The sequence below is a fragment of the Macrotis lagotis genome, chromosome 3 (genome assembly GCF_037893015.1).
Source record: "Macrotis lagotis isolate mMagLag1 chromosome 3, bilby.v1.9.chrom.fasta, whole genome shotgun sequence".
Lineage (NCBI taxonomy): Eukaryota > Metazoa > Chordata > Mammalia > Peramelemorphia > Peramelidae > Macrotis > Macrotis lagotis.
Genome location: NC_133660.1, coordinates 103,136,283 through 103,156,753, shown reverse-complemented (window position 1 = coordinate 103,156,753; position 20,471 = coordinate 103,136,283). Strand labels below are relative to the sequence as shown.

The 20,471-nt window shown below is 30.8% G+C and overlaps 1 protein-coding gene across 1 annotated transcript in view; it reads right to left on the bottom strand.

Annotated features, from left to right (window-relative positions):
- FSTL5 (follistatin like 5) overlaps window positions 1-20,471 on the bottom strand; it is a 1,020,077-nt gene that overhangs the window by 109,371 nt on the left and 890,235 nt on the right. Inside the window, exon 11 of the mRNA XM_074227423.1 lies at window positions 15,894-16,012. Within this exon, the coding sequence (XP_074083524.1) occupies window positions 15,894-16,012 (119 nt within the window). The remainder of the gene's footprint in view (window positions 1-15,893; window positions 16,013-20,471) is intronic.

Here is a 20,471-nt window from a genome sequence, read left to right as displayed (position 1 = left end):
CTCATACTCAACAGTTTAACTTGCTTCCAACTTCAAACAGAAGAATGAAACCATTTAGCATGATTTACCACTTACTTCCATCTTTACTTTAAAATTTATCAAAAGAGACACAGGCTCAATGGATTAACAAGTTTCAATTTCAAAGGAAGAGGTATCCTTCCTCTATTCTAAAACTAATTTTTCCAGCCATGATATTATATCTGCTTGATTTGATTAGCTTCATTTGTCATATAACTAATAATAAATAGCTTAGAATCAGAGAATCTTCAGTCTTCAAGATTCCTCCACCAATATAGGAATGTTTTCTATACCATCTATGATACAGTGTGGATGAATCCCCTTTGCTATTCTAAGAAACAATAAGTTTATCCTTAATATAAAATTCATTCCACTTTTTTAGAGCTGTAATTGTTGAGTTTTTTTATCCTTATATTGAGACAAAATTTGTCTTCTAATGTTTTCACTTATATGTCCAGTTCTGTAGTAGTATGGAGAAAAATATTTGGAGGTAATTAAAATGTTCACATTTAATCTTAACTTTCCTGGATGAAACCTTTTTTATTTATTCCTGGTGATTTACAGACTTGTTGACTTGCTGATTATATTTCCATAGACATATTTATATCAATACTACTCAAAAAATGTGATAGTCCAAAGTATTTTCCAATGTTATTGACTTACTGATTCTCTGGAATAAAGAATAATATGTTCATTTATCTGCTTATTTAATTCTGAAATGTATGGAAGATTTATTTTTTCATATTTAGCTCCATAATAACAATCAATCTCATTAAGGATGTAGCTGAAACTATTCTAATCATTATATATTCATATTTGTATATATCTATAGATAAATGTGTAGAGAAATAATATACAAATAGGAGTCAATATATATTAAAATATATCTATATTGATTCAAAATAATGCAATAGAATAAATAGTGGATCTACCTGGGATTGCTGTTGTTTTAAAAAATAAAGTCAAAAGTTTGGATTTTTTTCGTATTCTCATCAAGACTAAATTTTTTTTATTTAGAGGGCAAATATGTATGTGTATTTACTACTACAGTTAGTACTTTTTAAAATACCATTAAAATAGGGCATGAAGAAGAGACGAATTCAGAAGGTAATGAAAGATTTATTTCACTTTATTTTGCATCTAAAAAATTCTATCTATTGCTCTTTCAATAACATGCAATTTCTGTTTTTCATGTTATTACTTCCACATTTATCATTACATGCCACTGCCATTTAAAAATACATTGTCTCATTGTCACAGATGATATGTGTTTTATTAATTTTCTGATATTTCAGATTTCTCATGGCATTTTATTAAGAGGGTGAAGGTCAAATGGATTTGTTTAAGTGTTCTCTATTATTTGTGTAGAATCTAGTGATACAGTGATTTATTCATCACTGAACCCAGTATGATGCTTTGAATTGGTAAGAAAGGACAGGAAAGAAGGAAGAAAGAGATGACTAGAAAGTAACTAGATACAATTATTTACTTAAAAAATTAATGTGGACCTGTGTGAAAAGTCTTCTCATTTGATATTTGACATGTAGTTAGAGAATTTGGGGATGATGAGAAAATGTGGCATTATTTGTCTGTAATCATACATAGTTGTACATCTCTAGTAAGAGACTGAAGCATTACTTTTTCACCAGATCTAGTCCTCAGTCCCATATGCCATACTCATAGTTTCCCAAATAATTGGGAAAATTATAAGCATTTTTTTCTCATTTTCAATACATGAAAGAAATTTCTTAAAATTATATTAAAAAATCTAGCTCAAACCCCATTTCATGTTTACTCATATAAATTGAATTGAGTCAGAATCAATATGGCATTATATTAAGTCTCATTTCTAATGTATTCCAGTTATATAACCATTTATATTTAAATTTATTTCTAAATATACCAATCTATACTCTAATTTATTTGATTAATAATATGAAGATCTCCATCAGTGGGGAGAATTTCTACAATGGGAGTTATAATCCTGAATGAAATCAGCTGTTAACTAAAATATAAAAATAACCTTTGTGATTATTTTAATACTATCTTTTATATACTTTTTTAGTATGAATATTTCAGTAAGTTTACATAAAGCTTGTTGATTATCTATGCTATTTTGAAATAAGATAAAATTCTACTGGAATCAAGGAGAGTAAAAACCTCCATTTATTTTGAAGAGCACTCCTTTTTTTCTCTCCTAGCATAGAAAGAGTTTATTTGAAAAGGAAACTAATTCTACCAACACCTGCTTCTTTATTTTTCATATGATAGAACATAGAGAAAAGGAAAAGTTTCTCTGCCAACTTGCACTGCATTTAAGATAGACTCAAAGCTTTAAATTGTTATACCCTGCCAGTTTTTACAATATTAAAATTCTGCTTTGCTTCCCTCAAACTAGTAGCACCACAAGGACTCTAGGTCAGGTCCTCATCACCTCTAACCTGTACTACTTTATCAATCTCTTAATTGGCCTCTTGTATCCAGACACTCCCCACTCTAATTCAACCTCCTCACAGCTACTAAACTCCAACTCCTCTACCTAACAATTCACTGGCTTCCATATTCTTTACAATAAATTATAACTTCTTTATTTAGCATTTAAAGCCCTTAACAATCTGGCCTCAGCTTATCTTTCTGTATTTGTACTCACACACATTATACCACTGCCAACTTAATTATACCACTGGTCAACTTAATGTCCCCCATTCATAGCTTTGGTTTTTTCTTCTTCCTGGAAAATTTATCTCTTGATTCTTGAAACTCTTATTTCATAAAAGGGTCAGGTGCTCTCCCAGTTTCTATATCTTTGTCTGTCTGTCTCTCTCTCTCTCTCTCACTCACACACACACACACACTCTCTCTCTCTCTATCTCTCTCTTTATTCATTTATTCATAAGAATTGATACTTGAAATGTGATTTCATGAGAATTCCAAGGAATTTCCAAATTATAATCTTAGAATATTGGTACCAAACTCAAATAGAATAGATATAACAAAACCATACATTAAGGATACTTGTAATTAGAATAATGGATAAGAAAACTATATATTAGTATGACCTCTGACGTCTCTGGTCTATACCCCTATGATCTTTTTTTTTAGGTTTTAACAAGGCAATGGGTAAAGTGACTTGTCCAAGGTCACATAGCTAGGTAATTATTCAGTGTCTGAGGCTGTATTAGAACCCAGGGGACAGTGCCCTATTCACTATGCCTCCTAACTTCCCTTATACCTCTATGATCTTAAGTGACTTACTTAGGATAATAAAGTTGGTAGATTTCAGAGGTAGTATGTGATTCCCAGATCCAAATCCAGCATTTCTATGAACCAATCAAATAATATATATATATATATATATATATATATATATATATATATATATATATATTGCTTATATCTATTTAGCTGTGAATATATATATTATTCCTCCCCTTGTCCTTCCTATTGAAGGGAACATGCTTCTTAGTGGCAGAGAAATTTCATTTGTATTTTTGTATCTCCTGTGATTAACTCACTGCCTGACCTGGGACAAACACTTATTAATGCCTATTAATTGATTAGTCAATTAGATATTAGCACTTTCAAGTTAAAAAAATGAATTCACACTAAATATAGAAAGTCATATTCAATGACACTGTCAAAGTACTACGTTAACATTATCATCACCTATGATTTCATTTTAAGCAAAACTTTGGAAGGACATTTCCTAGGTTTATGACAACCAATTACTAAATCCTCTTTAGCTAGCATTGTGCTCTGATACCTTGTGATGGCATGGGGATAGCCCTGGACTTGAGGGTAAGATTAACATAATATATATTCAAGATGGAAAGGCTTCCAATAGGGATGGAATGAGAGCCTATTATGTAGCCTATACACAGAAATACTTAAAGACTTCTTGTCACAGCATTAATTATTCATTGATGTATATTTCCAAACAAAGCAAATCTTGAGGACTATCAAAAGATTAAATTTCCTCTTCCTTTTCTATTCCACTAGAGCATTCTCAGTTTCTCAAAGCATTATATATATATATATGTATATATATATATATACATATATATGTACATATGTGTGTGTGAATATATGTTTTGTTTTAAATTTGAATCTCACAACAATCCCATGACATATATGTATAGGAATTATCATCCCAACTTTATAAATGAGAAGACTTAGGTTTTAAGAGGGAAAAAAAATATTTGCCCAGGAAGACAAAGCTAGTTTGTGTCTATGGTAGAATTTTAAACAGATTTTCATGACTCCAAGTCCTATGCTCTAAATTCTAAACCTCAAATTTTGGGCTATTTTGATTTTTAAAGGTAAACATTTCACATTTATATTTGTTAAACAATCTAAAACAAAAGCACTTCTTTTGATAATAAATTACTAGTTTAATAAAAATATGTTTCCTCTTAATTAAACCTTTATGCTTAAATTTTAAAACAAAATATTGTTAGAGTGATCTTCTTGGAGAAGTAAGAGCAGAAGTTATCTTTACAAAGACACTCTCTAAGCTCCTCATTTTGCCATGAAAGTTTAATGATGATGATGATTATGATGATGATACAAGTAAAAGAGTCATGTCCAAATAGGTAATTTTAAAAGTTTGTGTTTTGTTTTGTTTTAAGCTTTTGTCTATATCAACCAAAGTCCCAGGACCATGTTTGATGCACTTCAATATGGAGAGCCAAAAATGACCAAGAGTCAGAAGAAGAAAAATGCCAATTTGAATTTTTCTTTGACTTGCTAACATATATCTATAATAATGAGAGACTTTATTTGGGGAGACAAGAAGTACAATCAACATGCTTAACCTTGAAACAAATTGGTTCTGTCAAGTAGACAGTAAAACATGAAGTCACATCAGCACATTGCTTAGAAGAAAACTGAGGCTTAACAAGGTTAAATAGTTTTCTCAACATTTTACATGAAATGTAGTAAATGAATCAGGACTCATTAAGAATTTCTAACCTTTTCTCTTTTTTCTTTTAATTTTTGCAAGGCAATAGGGTTAAGTGACTTGCCCAAGATCACACAGCTATGCAATTATTAAGTGTGTGAGGCCAGATTTGAACTCAATTTCTTCTGACTCCAGGTCAGGTGCTCTATCCACTGCAAAATCTAGCTGCCCCCAACTTCTATCCTTTTCAATAATGCGCATTAACTTTAATTTATGAATGGAATTCAATATGCCATAGATCCATCTTAGATAAAATTATGAAGTTCTAATTTTATCTAATAGTTTTATCTGTAACACATAGTCATAAATTTTGTGGACATACCAATATTTAATTTTAATCAATTTAATTGTTTATCTGTATAGTACATAATTTACATATACAATATGTGACATTTACCCATGCTAGGTAGATAGACATTCTAGAAATTAGCAGTAATTTTCAATCTCCATATTGATGTGACAAGATTTTTATGAATATATTTTACATAAAGAATGGTAATATAAACTAATAGGTAAAAGGTGAGCAAATACATTTTTATTTACATTTCATTTTCATGATAATTGCAACTTTAAAATTGTATTTTAACATATCGTGTTTAAGAGTAATTCCATAAAACAATTACCATCTTAGAACACTTGGGAGAAAAAACACTTGTTTTTTATTATAAAAAGTAGGAAGTCTATTACAATTAATTTTCAAACAAAAATAAAATAAAAAAAATAAATAGATAAAAATAAAATGCAGTTGAAAATACTAATTTGAAATGCTCTTCCTCCTTAGCCTACCAAATTCCTGCAGCTGAATGAAGGGATTGTTAATAAATCTGATTTTAGATGGAAGGTGGACACCTCCCTTAAAATTAACAATCTAGGTAATGTTGATGAGATTTTTGAAAGCAAAAAAAAAATAATTAAAACTGAAGGTAGCATGAAAAGGAATGGCCAATTATTTTCTACTTTATTCCAAGAACCTTGCATTCCCATGATTTTGTATAAAATTCACAGGGGCAAAAGGTGTCTTTCATTAGTGGCTTTAGCTGTTTCAAAAAAAAATCTGTACTTTGGTTCAAACTTTCTAATTTAATACCATTCCATCAGGGTTTCATACATTTTTGTCTTTTTTTTTGTTGCATGAATATTCTTTGATTATCTAATGAAACCTATAGAACTCTTCTCAGAATAATGTTGTGTTTGTTTGCTTTTTGCAAGGTAATGGGATTAAGTGATTTACTAAAGGTCACACAGATAGGCAATTATTAAGTGTCTGAGGATTGATTTGAACCAAGTTCCTCTTGACATCAGGGCCACTGTTCTGTGCAATGTACCACTTGGCTGCCCCTCAGAATAATGTTTTACAAGCTTATTCATAAGTGAAAGAAAAGCTTAATTTCAGTAAGTTTATAATCAAAATTAATCTATTTTTCCCTTCATCCAACTTCATTATAGATCCTTGGGGATATCCTCTAATGATAAACAGAAAGAAAAAAAAACAAGAATATTTATAGTAGTTTTTTCTAGTGGCAAGGAACTGGAAATTGAGATGATATTCATGAACTAGAGAATAGCTAAACAAATTGTGCTATGTGTTTAAGATAATGTGCAATTCTGTTATAAGAATTATAAGCAGGATGCTCTCAATAAAACCTGGAAAAGACTTAAATGAGCAGATGAAATTTGAAATGAGCTTATAAAAAGTAATAGCAGTACTATCGATTGATCATCAGTGAATAACTTAGCTTTTCTCCATAGTGCTGTGACCCAAGGTAACTGAAGGATTTATGATAAAGAATGCTATCCATCCCTGGAGAGAAAGTTGATGGTATTTGAATACAAATCAAAACATAACTTGTTTTTATGTTTTTTTTTTTTTTACTTTTTCTTTTTTGGGGGGGTTTCTATATTTTCTTTCACAACATAACTATTATGGAAATATTTTGTATTACTACACATTTTTATCTATTATCCAATTACTTGCTTTCTGAGTGAAATGGATGGGGTAAGAAGAAGAGAATTCAGAATACAAAGTTTTAAAAGTAATATTAAAACTTGTTTTTACATGTAACTGAGGAAATATAAAATAAAATTTTAAACAAAGAGGAAAAAAAAGAACCTATGCTCTAAACTGTATAGATGACAAAAACATGACTCTAACATTTTTTAAATTTATTTTTTCATCTCAAATTTAATAAAATAATATGAGCACATCTATATATTGAGGACAGAAGAAAAAGATTGTGCATGGAGCTTTGAATCTCAATTTTTATTGAATTAAATTAAATTTATTAAATTAAAAAATAAATGCAATTTTCAAAGTTATTCTATTTATTTATAATTCTTATAGCCTTTTCCTGTTTTCCTTTGTGCATTAACAATATTTAAAATGAGTTCTTTTCTTTAGCTTTCTTCTTTAAAAATTTATGTTTTCCTTATTTCAGTTCTCCCCTTATTAAAAACAAACAAAAAATACTAAACAATCCTTGTAAGAAATCCACTAAATACACAAGGATGCCAAACAAATTTCCCCATTGCCTACATCAGAACATGTATATCTTGCTTGTACCATGCTAATCTATGAAAAAGAAATACTTTATTCAAAGTGATAAAAATTTACATTTCAAATAAAAATACTCATTACTCACTGACATGATTTAGTTGGTTTATATCAGTAATTTCTGGAAGAGAAATGTGTATCTGCTTTTAAATAAAAACAACCTGAACTACTAGATAAATGGTGTAAAATTGGACTACTATACAAATGCAGACTTTACAAGCTGCTCACTGATCTGCTTCCATTTATCTGAGGCTTAAATACTTAAAACCTAAAAGCAGGACAACGAGAGGATTGTGAAATATAAGCATTGTTTCTAATGAAAGATTAGAAGTCCTCTCTAAATCTAGGGCTTAAAAGATCAATTTCACAAGAGAATTTTCCTCTAAAATGTATAAAAGAGTATGTTAAGAAATAGTTTAAAGTAGTTTATGCTATCCTCCTAAGTGTATTCTTTCTAGAATTCCATTATAAGTACAATAGGATGAAAGGTGACATTTTTGTTTGGACATGGATCTTTTGTAGATAGAACTACCTTAGGACAGAGAAACAGCAGGGAAAAATTAGTCAATGAAACATAGCAATTACTTTACAACAACAGCCATCAATAGACTTAGAGAGGAATTTTAGAAAATCTGAGGGAGTTGGCACTGCTGTGTTATGTCAGCATCTTGGTACAGTGGATAAAAGAGCTAGTTCAAATAGGGGAACCAGAAGATCCTGGGTGGGTGACTTTAGGCAAATTAACCACCCTCTCAATTTCATAGACAACCCAATCACTAAATAAAAGAAAACAATCAACAAAGGGAAAAAAAACCCCTATCAAATTCAATTTTTAAGGGGGGATTTCTTTTCTATTATCTCTCAATACTGATTAAATCAGAATTTTTTTCACCCTCCTTCAAAAAAAAAAAGAGGAATAATGCTCAACTAAGCATTCTTCCTTCTTTCCTTCCTTCTTTCTTTCCCTTCTTCCCTCTCTCTCTCTCTGCTTTTCTCTCCTTTGTTCTTTTCTTTCTTCTTTCTATCCTTCCTGCCTTCTTTTTTTCTTTCCTTCCTTCCTTTCTCATAAAACTGAGAAGTTAGATTATGGGATGTCTAATTTTTCATGTGGCCCTCACTTCAAGTGGCCTCTCTGAGATTATATATCCCATTGCACTATATATATACATATACATATATATATATACATATATATATATATATATATATATATCTTGTTTGTACAGTTATTTGTATAATTGTCACTCTTCATAGAAATAAGGCCTCTGAAGGGAGAGAAAGACATTTTTGGTCTGTCTTTGTATTCCTTTTACTTCATACAGTGTCTGAAACATAATAAATATTCCATAAATACTTATTGATGGATTGAATAGATTAAGAAATGAATGTCTTTTGGGGAGTCACAGTGGAATTGCTTCATTAAATGACTCTTTGGGAAGGAAGGTTTTTCCCTTCTCCATTTAAAAATGTAAATTATAAGGAATAGACAAAAACTTACTTTCACCAACTATCAAAGGAGCTAATTTTTCATGGGACAGGGAAACAGAGTCAGTGTAGGAGATCCTCTTTTCACTGCATCTTTCTTTTATTCATTTGTTTTACTTATTTATTTATTTTTAGATTTTTTTTCAAGGCAATGGGGTTAAGTGGCTTGCCCAGGGCCACACGGCTAGGTAATTATTAAGTGTCTAGAGGTCTGATTTGAACCCAGGTACTCCTGACTCCGAGGCCTTTGCTCTATCCACTATGGTACCTAGCCTCCCCTTATTTACTTATTCATTTATTTATTTATTTATTTATTTAGAACATCTTTCTTTCATAGGAACAATCTTATTGCTCTATCTGTGGTAATGATTAATGTACTTTTCAGCATCTCCATTCAGTCAAGTTTTTCCAAGGTATTATCTTTTTAAATAGAACTTTTGAATATGTACTTCAATTTTTAAAAACTGTACATATCAAAATCCAAAGGAAGAAATCAGATAAATGAAGGAAATATAGTACAAATTTTTAAAAATAATGAGCTCTCCTAGTAATTATTAAGAAATTTGTGATAAAGTGAGATTTATAATCTTCTTGTTCTCTTGACTTTCTATTCTATATTATCAGTTATCTTTTTTGTTATCAAAATATTTTCTCAATGGTTCAAGAATATAGAATTTCCCTGGAGTCAGGAATACCTGAGTTCAAATCTGGCCTCAGACACTTAATAATTACCTAGCTGTGTGGCCTTGAGCAATCCACTTAACCCCATTGCCTTGCCAAAAAAAAAAAAAAAAAGAATTCTGTAAATTCATTACCAAAAGATTTCCTAAGCCCTCTTTGACTTGATAGATAAGAGAGTCTTATACTAGGATTCATGGACCTAGGCGTCCATGAATAGATTTTAGGATGTCTGTGAAACTGGAAAGGAAAAAAAAATACATCTTTATTTTCATGAACATTTGGTTTCCTTTACAATTCTATGTACTAATTTATACATTTATAAATATTATTCTGAGAAAGGATTCATGACTATAGGAGGCAATTATAACACATACACATGCACACACACACAAAAATGGTTAATAACAGCTTCAGTATTTGAACTCAGATAGTTTCTATGGAAAAACTCTAAACAGATTCCCCTATAGCCAACTCTAATGATGAACATCACGAATTTAGTTATGTTGGCACTCAGATTATATTCATACATCATTGCCCTGAGCTCCTCGTTGACTCAGACAGCCTTTAAATATAAGGAAAGTCACTATGTGTGATGTATTATATTTTAAAAGTTCATTCTTCATTCTAAAAAAATTTCATTCTTCAAATCAAACTCCTCTTTGACAGTTCAGTGACATACAAAAAAGGAGGCTAATAAGTTAAAAAAAATGAATGATATAGGGAAATATGACAAAGACCAGTAATGACAAAGGGAATTCTCCTTCCCCCCCCCCTCCAAAATAAAAACGGCAGCAAGGCAGCAATCCGAGTAGTTGACCAGATCCAATCCTCTTTCTCTTACTGTCATTCTTCCATAAATTCATAGTTTAGCTACATTTCATGACAAAGGAATTCCATTAGGGCTAAACTTACACCTTTAGGTGACAGAATGAAAAGCATGTATATAACTGGGGCAAAAACAGCAAGAATTTGATCTAGCAAAGTCATTGGACGAAAGAAAAAAGGAAAGAAGAAAAGAGTAACTGAAAATCCTACCTGACTGGTGATCACTAGCTGAAACCTGATGTAATCTGACTGTCCCCAAATTGAATTTTTATTTAAATCAAACTAACAGCTTCATCAGAGAAATGTCAGGAAGGTATTATACTCTACAAAGGATTCAGTTGTTATCTAAATTTTTTTCTGGTCAATAAGCTATATAGAGATGGTCACCATTTCTTTGAATTTCAACAATGTATATGAGACAGTTTTATTTTTCTGTTGGAAAGAATATAATGGGTGAGTTTGTGCTCACAATTTTTACTGGAAATCATGACACCTGTTCATTTTATCTCCCTTATTTCAGGATTTCAAGGACCATCATTTAGCTATTGAAAATGCTCCTTTCTCTAAACAGAAAAAACCTACACTACTCATACCTCATGATCCAACTTTTGTGGGATATTACAAACCAAATAAACCTACAACATAAAAGGACTATTTGGTAGCCCCTCTCCTATTGATGAGATATCTGAAATATGAAATAAGTCTTGGTCATGGAGCACCCATATATTATCTGTTTCCATTCTCCCATTCTCTCACACAGGCCTCTATCACCTCTGGCCTGGATTGCAATAATAATCTATAAACAGTCATTCTTGTCCCTATTATGTCACCACTCCCATCCCTCTTAAAGCAATTGTCAATTTAATATTCCCAAGGGAAGAATCTGATCATTTTACTTCTTTCATTAAAAAAATATTCTTTGTCTTAGCAGTTGAGAGAGCTAAGACAGCTAGCACATTGTTATCCCCATCCAGAGGAAGAAAAACAAAATAAAACCAAACAAAATGAAACAAAAACCCTGAAAAACCAATCCTTCAGAATCTGATGGACACTTTATAAAAATTATTTCTATAGATTTCTTTCCCTTAATTCTAATTCCTCTTATTGAAAATGGCTACTATACAATCATATTTATCTAAAAATATGTATCTACATTGCTTATCTGTTAGTTGCTGAAGGGAGGAGGGTAGAAAGGGAGGGTAGAAGGAAATTTTGTAACAAAAATATACATATGTATATGGATGAAAATAACTAAATTTTGAAAAATATTTTGGTAAATTATTTTTGCTTCTAAAATAAAATTATATTTGTTAGTTTGACATTAAACAACTTGCTGATCAAACTTCAACTTTCCTTTCCACTTTGATTTTTACATTACTGCCTTTCATAAGCTCTTTAAGTTGTTCAAATCACAGAATATCTGCCTTTATTGTATGCTTTTCTCATTTCTGTCTTTGGAAAACTTTCTTTCTTTGGATATCATTCCTTCGGTGAACTGAACTTCTTATTTGAAAGTATTCCCTCCTTGGATTCTATCAGATTTTTGTTTGCATTATACTTATTTGTGTACATGCCATATTCCTTCTGGGTTCTAATTTACTCAGGTGTTTCAGCAAAGGTAGAATGGGACTGTGGATATAGTTTATAGCAAGTATAGAGTTACATTTAGTTTCTCTGGATACTTATGAGGGAAACCAGAGAAGTTAACTCCCAGGAGCCTGTTTTTCTTTAGCTGAAACCTCCCTGCATTAAGAACAGTACTAAACAAAGTTTCTCCAGGAAAATTTTGGCAGGTACAGGTCAAGATTCCCAAGTCTCCTCATGGTTTATTTTGCTGCTGCTGTTCAGAATGCTCTATTCTATGTACTGAATACTTTTTGACCCTCTGACATATTTATAACATTTCATTCAATGGGTCATTGGTATCATTTATTCAAATCTCTCTGCTTCTAACTCATGTCACAATCCTTTATAATTTTTGCTTTGATGAGTAAATTCCCTCAGTTTAGAGCTACCATTTGAATTTCAAGAAAAACACATATTTTGTAGCTCGGTCTTTTTTTTTTCTATTAAACATTTCTGGCATTAAGGGACAGCACATCTAAAAATGAAGGGACAGCTTTTTGAAACATGAATAAATTCCTTTTGAAATATGAATCTTTAAAACAAAAGTCCACAAGTGATGCATCAGTCTCTTCCACTAAGTCTCTTCCTTTCTAATTTGAATTTTGCAGATTGTTTCATTAAATAAGAATAATATTGTTCCCATTACTTCTTTAATATTAAAACCATGTTATAAAAACAAGAAGACAGCAATTTTGCTTTAAAAAATTCATACAGGGGGCAGCTAGGTGGTGCAATGGATAGAGCACTGGTCCTGGAGTCAGGAATACCTGAGTTCAAATCCAGCCTAGATGTGTGGCCTTAGGCAAGCCACTTAACCCTGTTTGCCTTGCAAAAAAACACCTAAAAACAGAAAAATAAATTTATACATCATAGAAATAACTTAAATTCCCATCAAATTCTCTAAATAAAGTTAAATATTTATCTCACATGAAGAGAAACAAAATATCATGAAAACATTTTTTATTGATTAGGAATATAATGTAATAAAAGAAAATTAAAATTAAACAAAGCCTTGTGTGTTATACTGATCAAAACATTCTATTGAGTAAATTACTTTGATATCAAGATTAACTGATGTTGTTGTTTAAAAATTATAATTCTCAAATAGAAAGCATAAAAATACCAAATCAAATTATTCCTAGTTCTCATTTGAAGCACTGAATTTTCTTCTATTTGTCTAGGAAATTGGTCAAATAATGGTTAATAATAGAGTTTATTGAGCCCGTTAATGTCTTTTAACTCATCTGACCCATAGAATATATCTTTCAGTTAAGTGCCATTATCACTTTCCATTTTTAGAGCTACTGTAAAACTTGTTTCTGATAGACTGTCACCTGTACAGCTAGCAAGCATCTTGAAAAATGCAAACTCAGTTATTTCTGATTTCAAGTTCCTTATTATATCCACCTTACAATTGAGTTACTCTCTTATAATTTTCCCCTCAACTCAGATCATAATCTATCTGTATGTATACATTGTCAAATAAGGGACAGGGGGAAGAGAACAAGAGTTAGAATGCAAAGGCATAAATTTCTTTCTTTTTTTTTTTTTAAGGTTTTTGCAAGGCAAATGAGGTTAAGTGGCTTGCTCAAGGCCACACAGCTAGGTAATTATTAAGTGTCTGAGACCAGATTTCAACCCAGGTACTCCTGACTCCAGGGCCAGTGTTTTATCCACTATGCCACCTAGCCACCCCCAAATGCATAAATTTCAAAATGACTTTGTCACCATCAGTGGGATTGGTCAAGTCACTTAATCTCCCAGTTTTCTTTCTTATAAAATGAGGGACTGTATTAAATGAAACCTATAATTCTTTCCTTCTCAACAACCATATGATTCTTCCTGAAGAATCATATTGTTATTTGTTGTTGCTGTTATTTTTCGGTTTTGTTCAACTCTTAGTGATTTCATTTGGGGTTTTCTTGGGAAGGATATTGGAGTCGTTTGCCATATCCTTGTCTAGTTTTACAAATGAGGAATTGAAACAAACAAGGTTAAGCAATTTTCCCAAAGACACAAAGTAAGTGTGTGAGGTCACGTTTGAACTCCGGACTTCTTGAGATCCATTGCTGGGCATCACTCCAACCACTTCAACACCTAGATGCCCAGAAGAAAGACACTATGCCTTAAATATTGGAATGTGCTCCTTGGGAAGTGAGACAAGGTTGAATGGTTTGATCCTAAACTCTTGAGCACCCAAGATACTTTGGTACTCTTGATAAGATGTTCTTATACTTAGTCATGGTTTTGGATTTGAAGATTTCCATAATAATAGCGTAGCAGAAACTTGCAATTTTTAAAGTATAGTCTTTGAATTAATTAATTTAGAGACATTGATTTTGTTAAAATAAATTAGAAGTGACAAAAATACTTAATTAAATTGTAATTCTCAACAAAGCACTAAATTTTAAATCACATGATTTTCATTATAATCATAAATGGACCCGATGTTTTAAAATAAATTTAATATGTTTATTTTTTCTAGTTCTATTTCAAAGACATGCTAATAACACTCCTCAAAGAGTTGTGTCTAAGAGGAGTCTCTCTCTCTCTCTCTCTCTCTCTCTCTCTCTCACACACACACACACACACACACATAAAATTAGCATATTTTGAATACATATATAAAAACCTGTCTATCTTGTGTTTTGTATTTCATGTAAAACCCAGGGAGAGAACTTTAGAAATGTCAGCGTTTCTCTCCTGGGAAACAAACAAACCTGCAGGAAAGTTATCCAGTTCAATTTTTTTTAAATTTTACTATTGAGTAAACTGAAAAGTAGAGAGGTAAAATTACTTTCTTCTAGTCAAAGAACTTGTGAAGGTCAGATATGGAGTTAGAATCCAAATGTCCTGACTTCTAGTCTATTGCAAACAAACAAACAAACAAACAAACAAATAAATAAACAAATAAATAAATAAATGTATACATGTACATATATATATATATATATATATAATCATACATGCTTGCATCCTTCTGTTTATGCATATTAACTGCTGCTTTTTAGCTTTCATTTTCCATAAGCTCCTTCCTTATGAACAAAAAGGAAATAAAAGAAAACAAAGCAAAATTCCCCATCTTTTTAATTAACGATATTGATCTATAGTACTTATTGGTTTATATCTTGAAATTGAAGAAAGACTCTCAATGTGAAAATTACTTATCTCACATTGATTTTTTAGTCACATGCATAGCAATTACTTTTAATATTTTATTTATAATATGAAAGTAATGTATTATTATGAAAAAATATTTAGACTTTTTAAAATATTTTCATCAACTTTTATATCATCTACTGAAATTGGTAAAGCTCACAATTTATATACAATACTAATAATTTAGGTATTTAGTAAATATAAATTAATAAAATTCATGTAGTCAAAAGCTGTATTCATGCTAAGTTACTTTGGAAAGAGATATAAAAATTTTTATAGTTATTTAAGCAGTATGAAATCATATTCCTCTAGTACCTCAAAGCAATTATTTGGTTTTTGTTTAAATGAAAGACTAAGATTAGGAATACACAACAGGATCCTATTTAAGTTCCAGGATTCCAATGTACCTGAACATTAAATCAATCACTGTTTCCCCATTTTAACAACTGAACTGAGAAAGTGCCTGTATCATGGACTCGAGTTCAGTCTTTAAATATCATATTAGAGGTTTGGTTGAACCATATTTCAAGTTTTCCCTTTGAAAAAAATTACTGAGCAAAACTGCATAGGGATTTGCAAAATACTTGCCTGAAATCCAAGGAGCTTCTCGCTGGGCTTAATATGTCTCTGAAATTCACATTCTATTGGCTGTATCACTTTGATTCCATCTTCATAAAAAACATAGAACATGTTCCCAATTCCCAGACCTTAGGAACAAAAAACACATTTGAATGTTCAAAATAAACCATCAAAAATATCTTCAACTAAACTCAGAACCCCCTCCAACCACTGGCAGGAGATCAATTTATGAATGCATGTGATATTAATAAAGCAAACTCTACAGGATATTTCATCATAAAACTAAAGTCACTTTATAATGCTAGAAAAAAATTCTGATATTTTCTTCTCCTATTTTGCTACACTGGACCATTTGCAATTCAGTGGTTTCATGAATAAAAACCCAGAGTGATATTTTATCTCTAAAGTAAAAATAGTCAGAATACACATATCAGAATCTTAGATTTTTATTGCTCAAGAACTTATGACATTTATAAAATAAAATCAGACACCATAGATTTTTCTTACTGTGCCCTATGTAGAATTAAAAATACTAAATTACATATTACATATATATGTGCATGTGTTTTACACTCTCTGAACATTCACATGTATATATGTATGTATATAATTTTATAAGTCCTAGACTATTAGGATATGCCTAATTTTCCCATGGTTTTCTACAGTGATATAGTCAAGCAAAGTTCTTTCTTATTACAAGTGATTACATTTAGACATCGAAAAGTTCTTACATATATGACACTATTTATTTTTGATGATCTGTACAATTCCCGCCCCTAGGAAAGCCTCTTTGAAATGTGATGATTTTTTTAAAAATACAATTGAAGTCCTATATCCTGCCCTATCAACTCAGCCACAGCTGAGTCAGACTACAACCACACTTTGTTCTAAGCTTGCTTTAGCTCTGTTGCATATCACAACTCATTCCTGCCCTATTCAAGTGTCCCTGATATTTAGCCAGATGTTATGTTGCTCCATCTGGTCCTTTTCCAGTTATAAACAAATCCCTTATTGAGAGACATTGCTTTACTCTATCAAACAGCATTAATATAACTACACAAATGCTACTCAATTCAGGGATAGGATATTTTCATTTGTGAGAGAAATTTACATGAATCACAAAAATGAATCAATCCCATTGAATCAAAGCTATTATAATAAAGTTATTCCTTAATAAATAAAATAATGAAATTTTGATCATACCTACTTTCTTTAAATCAAAAGAATAAAAGAAAGGAAAATTATAAAGTGAGCGGTGATCTTCTTTGAAACAACCATCCTTAGGTGTTCGTTATTACCAAACTTAGAGAATCAAAAGTATTTATTGCAGTTTCTTTCAGTACTTACTAGATTTTAAACACAGCTTCTTAGTAAAATATCTCTTGGCAAATTTAATATTTATAATATAAAATAATGTTCTACAAATCTTAATGTTATTAAAACATAGAATATTGATTTCTAGAAAATCAATAAATCATTTTTGATTATGTTTAGAAAATAAATTGTTAGTTACTAAGTACTCTGTCTCTCTCTCTAAATCTTTAGCTATATAAATATAGCTGAAGATACACACACATACCTACATGCATACATTGGGTATATAAATATATATGTAGGTATGTGTGTGTATCTTCAGCTATATATATATAGATAAATAGATAGCTATACATATAATACATAATTAGTTTTATATGAGTTTGATAATGAGAAATAATATTTTACGTTACTTAGTTTCAAATCATTGTTAAGAAGAAGAAATTCTTAATGGAAATTTCATCGAAATTTAGCCCTTTTCAATAGCCAAGACTTAGATATAATCTCAACATAGAATGAATCTGATTAGCCAGGTATAGAAAGAAAAACTTTCAAAGAAAAGAGGCTGTACTCTTTAGTTTTCTAGTTGCATATAGTAACTTGGAGTTAATAAATTGTTTATCACTGAAGCTACATATTTCTGTGATTTTTGATGAGCAATTAAAATATAATCTAAGAAGTTATTTCATGAAGCTTGAAAATAGAAGAAGCATGGTAAAATGGAGAGAAGATAAAGCTTAGACTAATAAAGTCTGATACAAGCAATGTTTCAATTGTTTGTAATTTCCTAAGAATGAAAGTCACAACTGACTCATTTTCACTCCAACTGGGAATTCTCCACTTTAATAAAAATCATTGCATCAGATAAAAAAAATTCTATCTGCTGATTTTTAATGAAATAAAATTTACAAAATACCTGATAATTAAAATTTGCCCAATAGAGAAGTGCATATAGATGCCTATAGCCATTCATTTACTTGTTTGTCCATTTTAGCAATCTGTCTACATACGTGCATGTATTTTTTTTGTTTTTTGTTTTTGCAAGGCAATGGGGCTAAGTGACTTGCCCAAGGTCACACAGCTAGGCAATTATTTAGTCTCTGAGGCTGGATTTGAACTCTTGACTCCAGGGCCAGTGCTCTATTCACTGTGCCACCTAGCTGCCCCGGTATTTTTAAATATACTTAATTTTAAAAGCATTTTAAGCATATAGAAAATTAAGATTTAGAGAATTTTGTTTTACATCCTGCTTGTCTTAAGAGCAATGAACAAGGAGAGCATTTATGGCTGGTGACTGCTCATTGCAATGATTCTATTTGTACATACAGCAATGTATGATGATTGATTTCCTAGATTTATTCTCAGCTAATAGCTATAACATAGTGCTTCTGTGAATAAGTAGTATCTGAGCATTTAACCTAGGTTAATATCTCCAGATATTTTTTCAGTTTCATTCAATAATGCTAAAACAATGTCAGATGGTGCAATTTCTATTATATTTAAACAAATTGTTGTTGTTCATTTTTTTATTCATATCTGACTATCACACCATTTGGAATTTCTTGGATACTGAAATGATTTGAATATTAATTTCTCCAGCTCATTTTACAGATAAGGAACTGAAGCAAGTAAGGTTTAAAGACTTGTCCAGGATCATACAACTTAGTGTCTGAGGCCAGATATAAATTTAGGAATATAAATATCCCTGACTCCAGGTCCAGTCACTATCCACTGCGTCAATTAGCTACCCACGCAAAAAAAAAAAATCATATTTTAAATAAAAGTTAAATATCAGTGGAAAGTGAATATAATTATATTCAGTGAAACATCAAGACAAAATTCCAATGCCATTTTTGTTTTCTTTGAGTATATAATATGCCAATAATCATATTTCAAGAATGTTAAAAAATGTAGTTATAATTTCAACTGAAAAAAGTGCCCTCACTCTGAATATAGATCAGAAGAAATCTGCTAGATACAAACAAGTTTAGATAACTTGCCTTGGGTAACTCAGGAATCAAGTGTAAGAGCAAAGGCCAGGTTTACCTGATTTCCACCTCACATTTCATTTTTCCCATTCTTCTGTGATCTCTATTCAAAAGGCTTTTCAAAAAATTGTGAGCCTCTCTAGAAATATTCTTCGGGAGATCTGGATACATCTGTCCCCAAAATTTTACCAACTCTTCATATCCACTTTGTCTTTCTTGCTTTTATGTCATATGAATTTCTATAATTAGACTCTCAATCAAGTTCTTAATAAATCTTGCAATGCAGACTTTGAGACAAAAGCTGGAGAGCATATGAAATCTGAAGTGTGCTGAACAATAATTGTGATAAACTTTTCAACTATTCTTGTTAGTATCGTATTTTTTTCACAACTATGCTTTTTTAGCAACTAATATATTATCTGGAATATAGCAGTATCTTAAAAATTGTTGATAAATCACTTTATTGATTTTACAAAAAAATAGAAAGCAAATGTGATTAAAAGTTTGCACAATTTTGAGTCTCTGACATTTACTACTTGAGTCATTTTAGATGTTTCTTAACTGATCTAGATTTGCAACTGCTCATCTGCCCAATAAATTTGAACCAGATGACCTGAAAGAACTCTTTCACCTCTAAATCTATGATGTCTTTGGCTTTTTTAAATCTCTAAATAAACCTAACATTTTAGATTTAAAGTTCAAGAATTTACATTAGTTTAGATTTAATACTCGTACTGAGGATATTCTGAACCACTGTGACACACTACCTGGTGTTAGAAAAGTGATGGAAATTGTGTGCCCTCAGAAATAATGTGAGGTGAGGGTAAACTACTCTATGAAATAAAAAAGGTGACTCAATAAAAATATACTAATAAATACTGATAATAACAATAAAGATCTTGAGCTCAATTGATCAACTAGGTTCTCGGTTTGGGGTTTTTTTCACATGAAGGTGATTAGGTTTTTGTTTGTATATTCAAGTAGAAAACAAATTGGTGGAATTTCTTCTTTATCAGAATTTGATAATAATCTGTATTTCCTTTATATGTAAGTTTACTAGTCTAATATTTTATGAAACACTATATCAATCTCTATCTCTCTATAGTCTATACTCTCTATATTCATCTATCTATCTATTTATCTCTCTATATATCTTTGTAGTTTAAAGGTTAGCATCTGTGGTTTTTGTATGTATTACTGGGGTCAAAACAACCTACATTGATGCATATCAGCAACTAATCTTTATTTTACAGTGTTAGAGTTTTGTCTGAGTCACAAAAAGGTT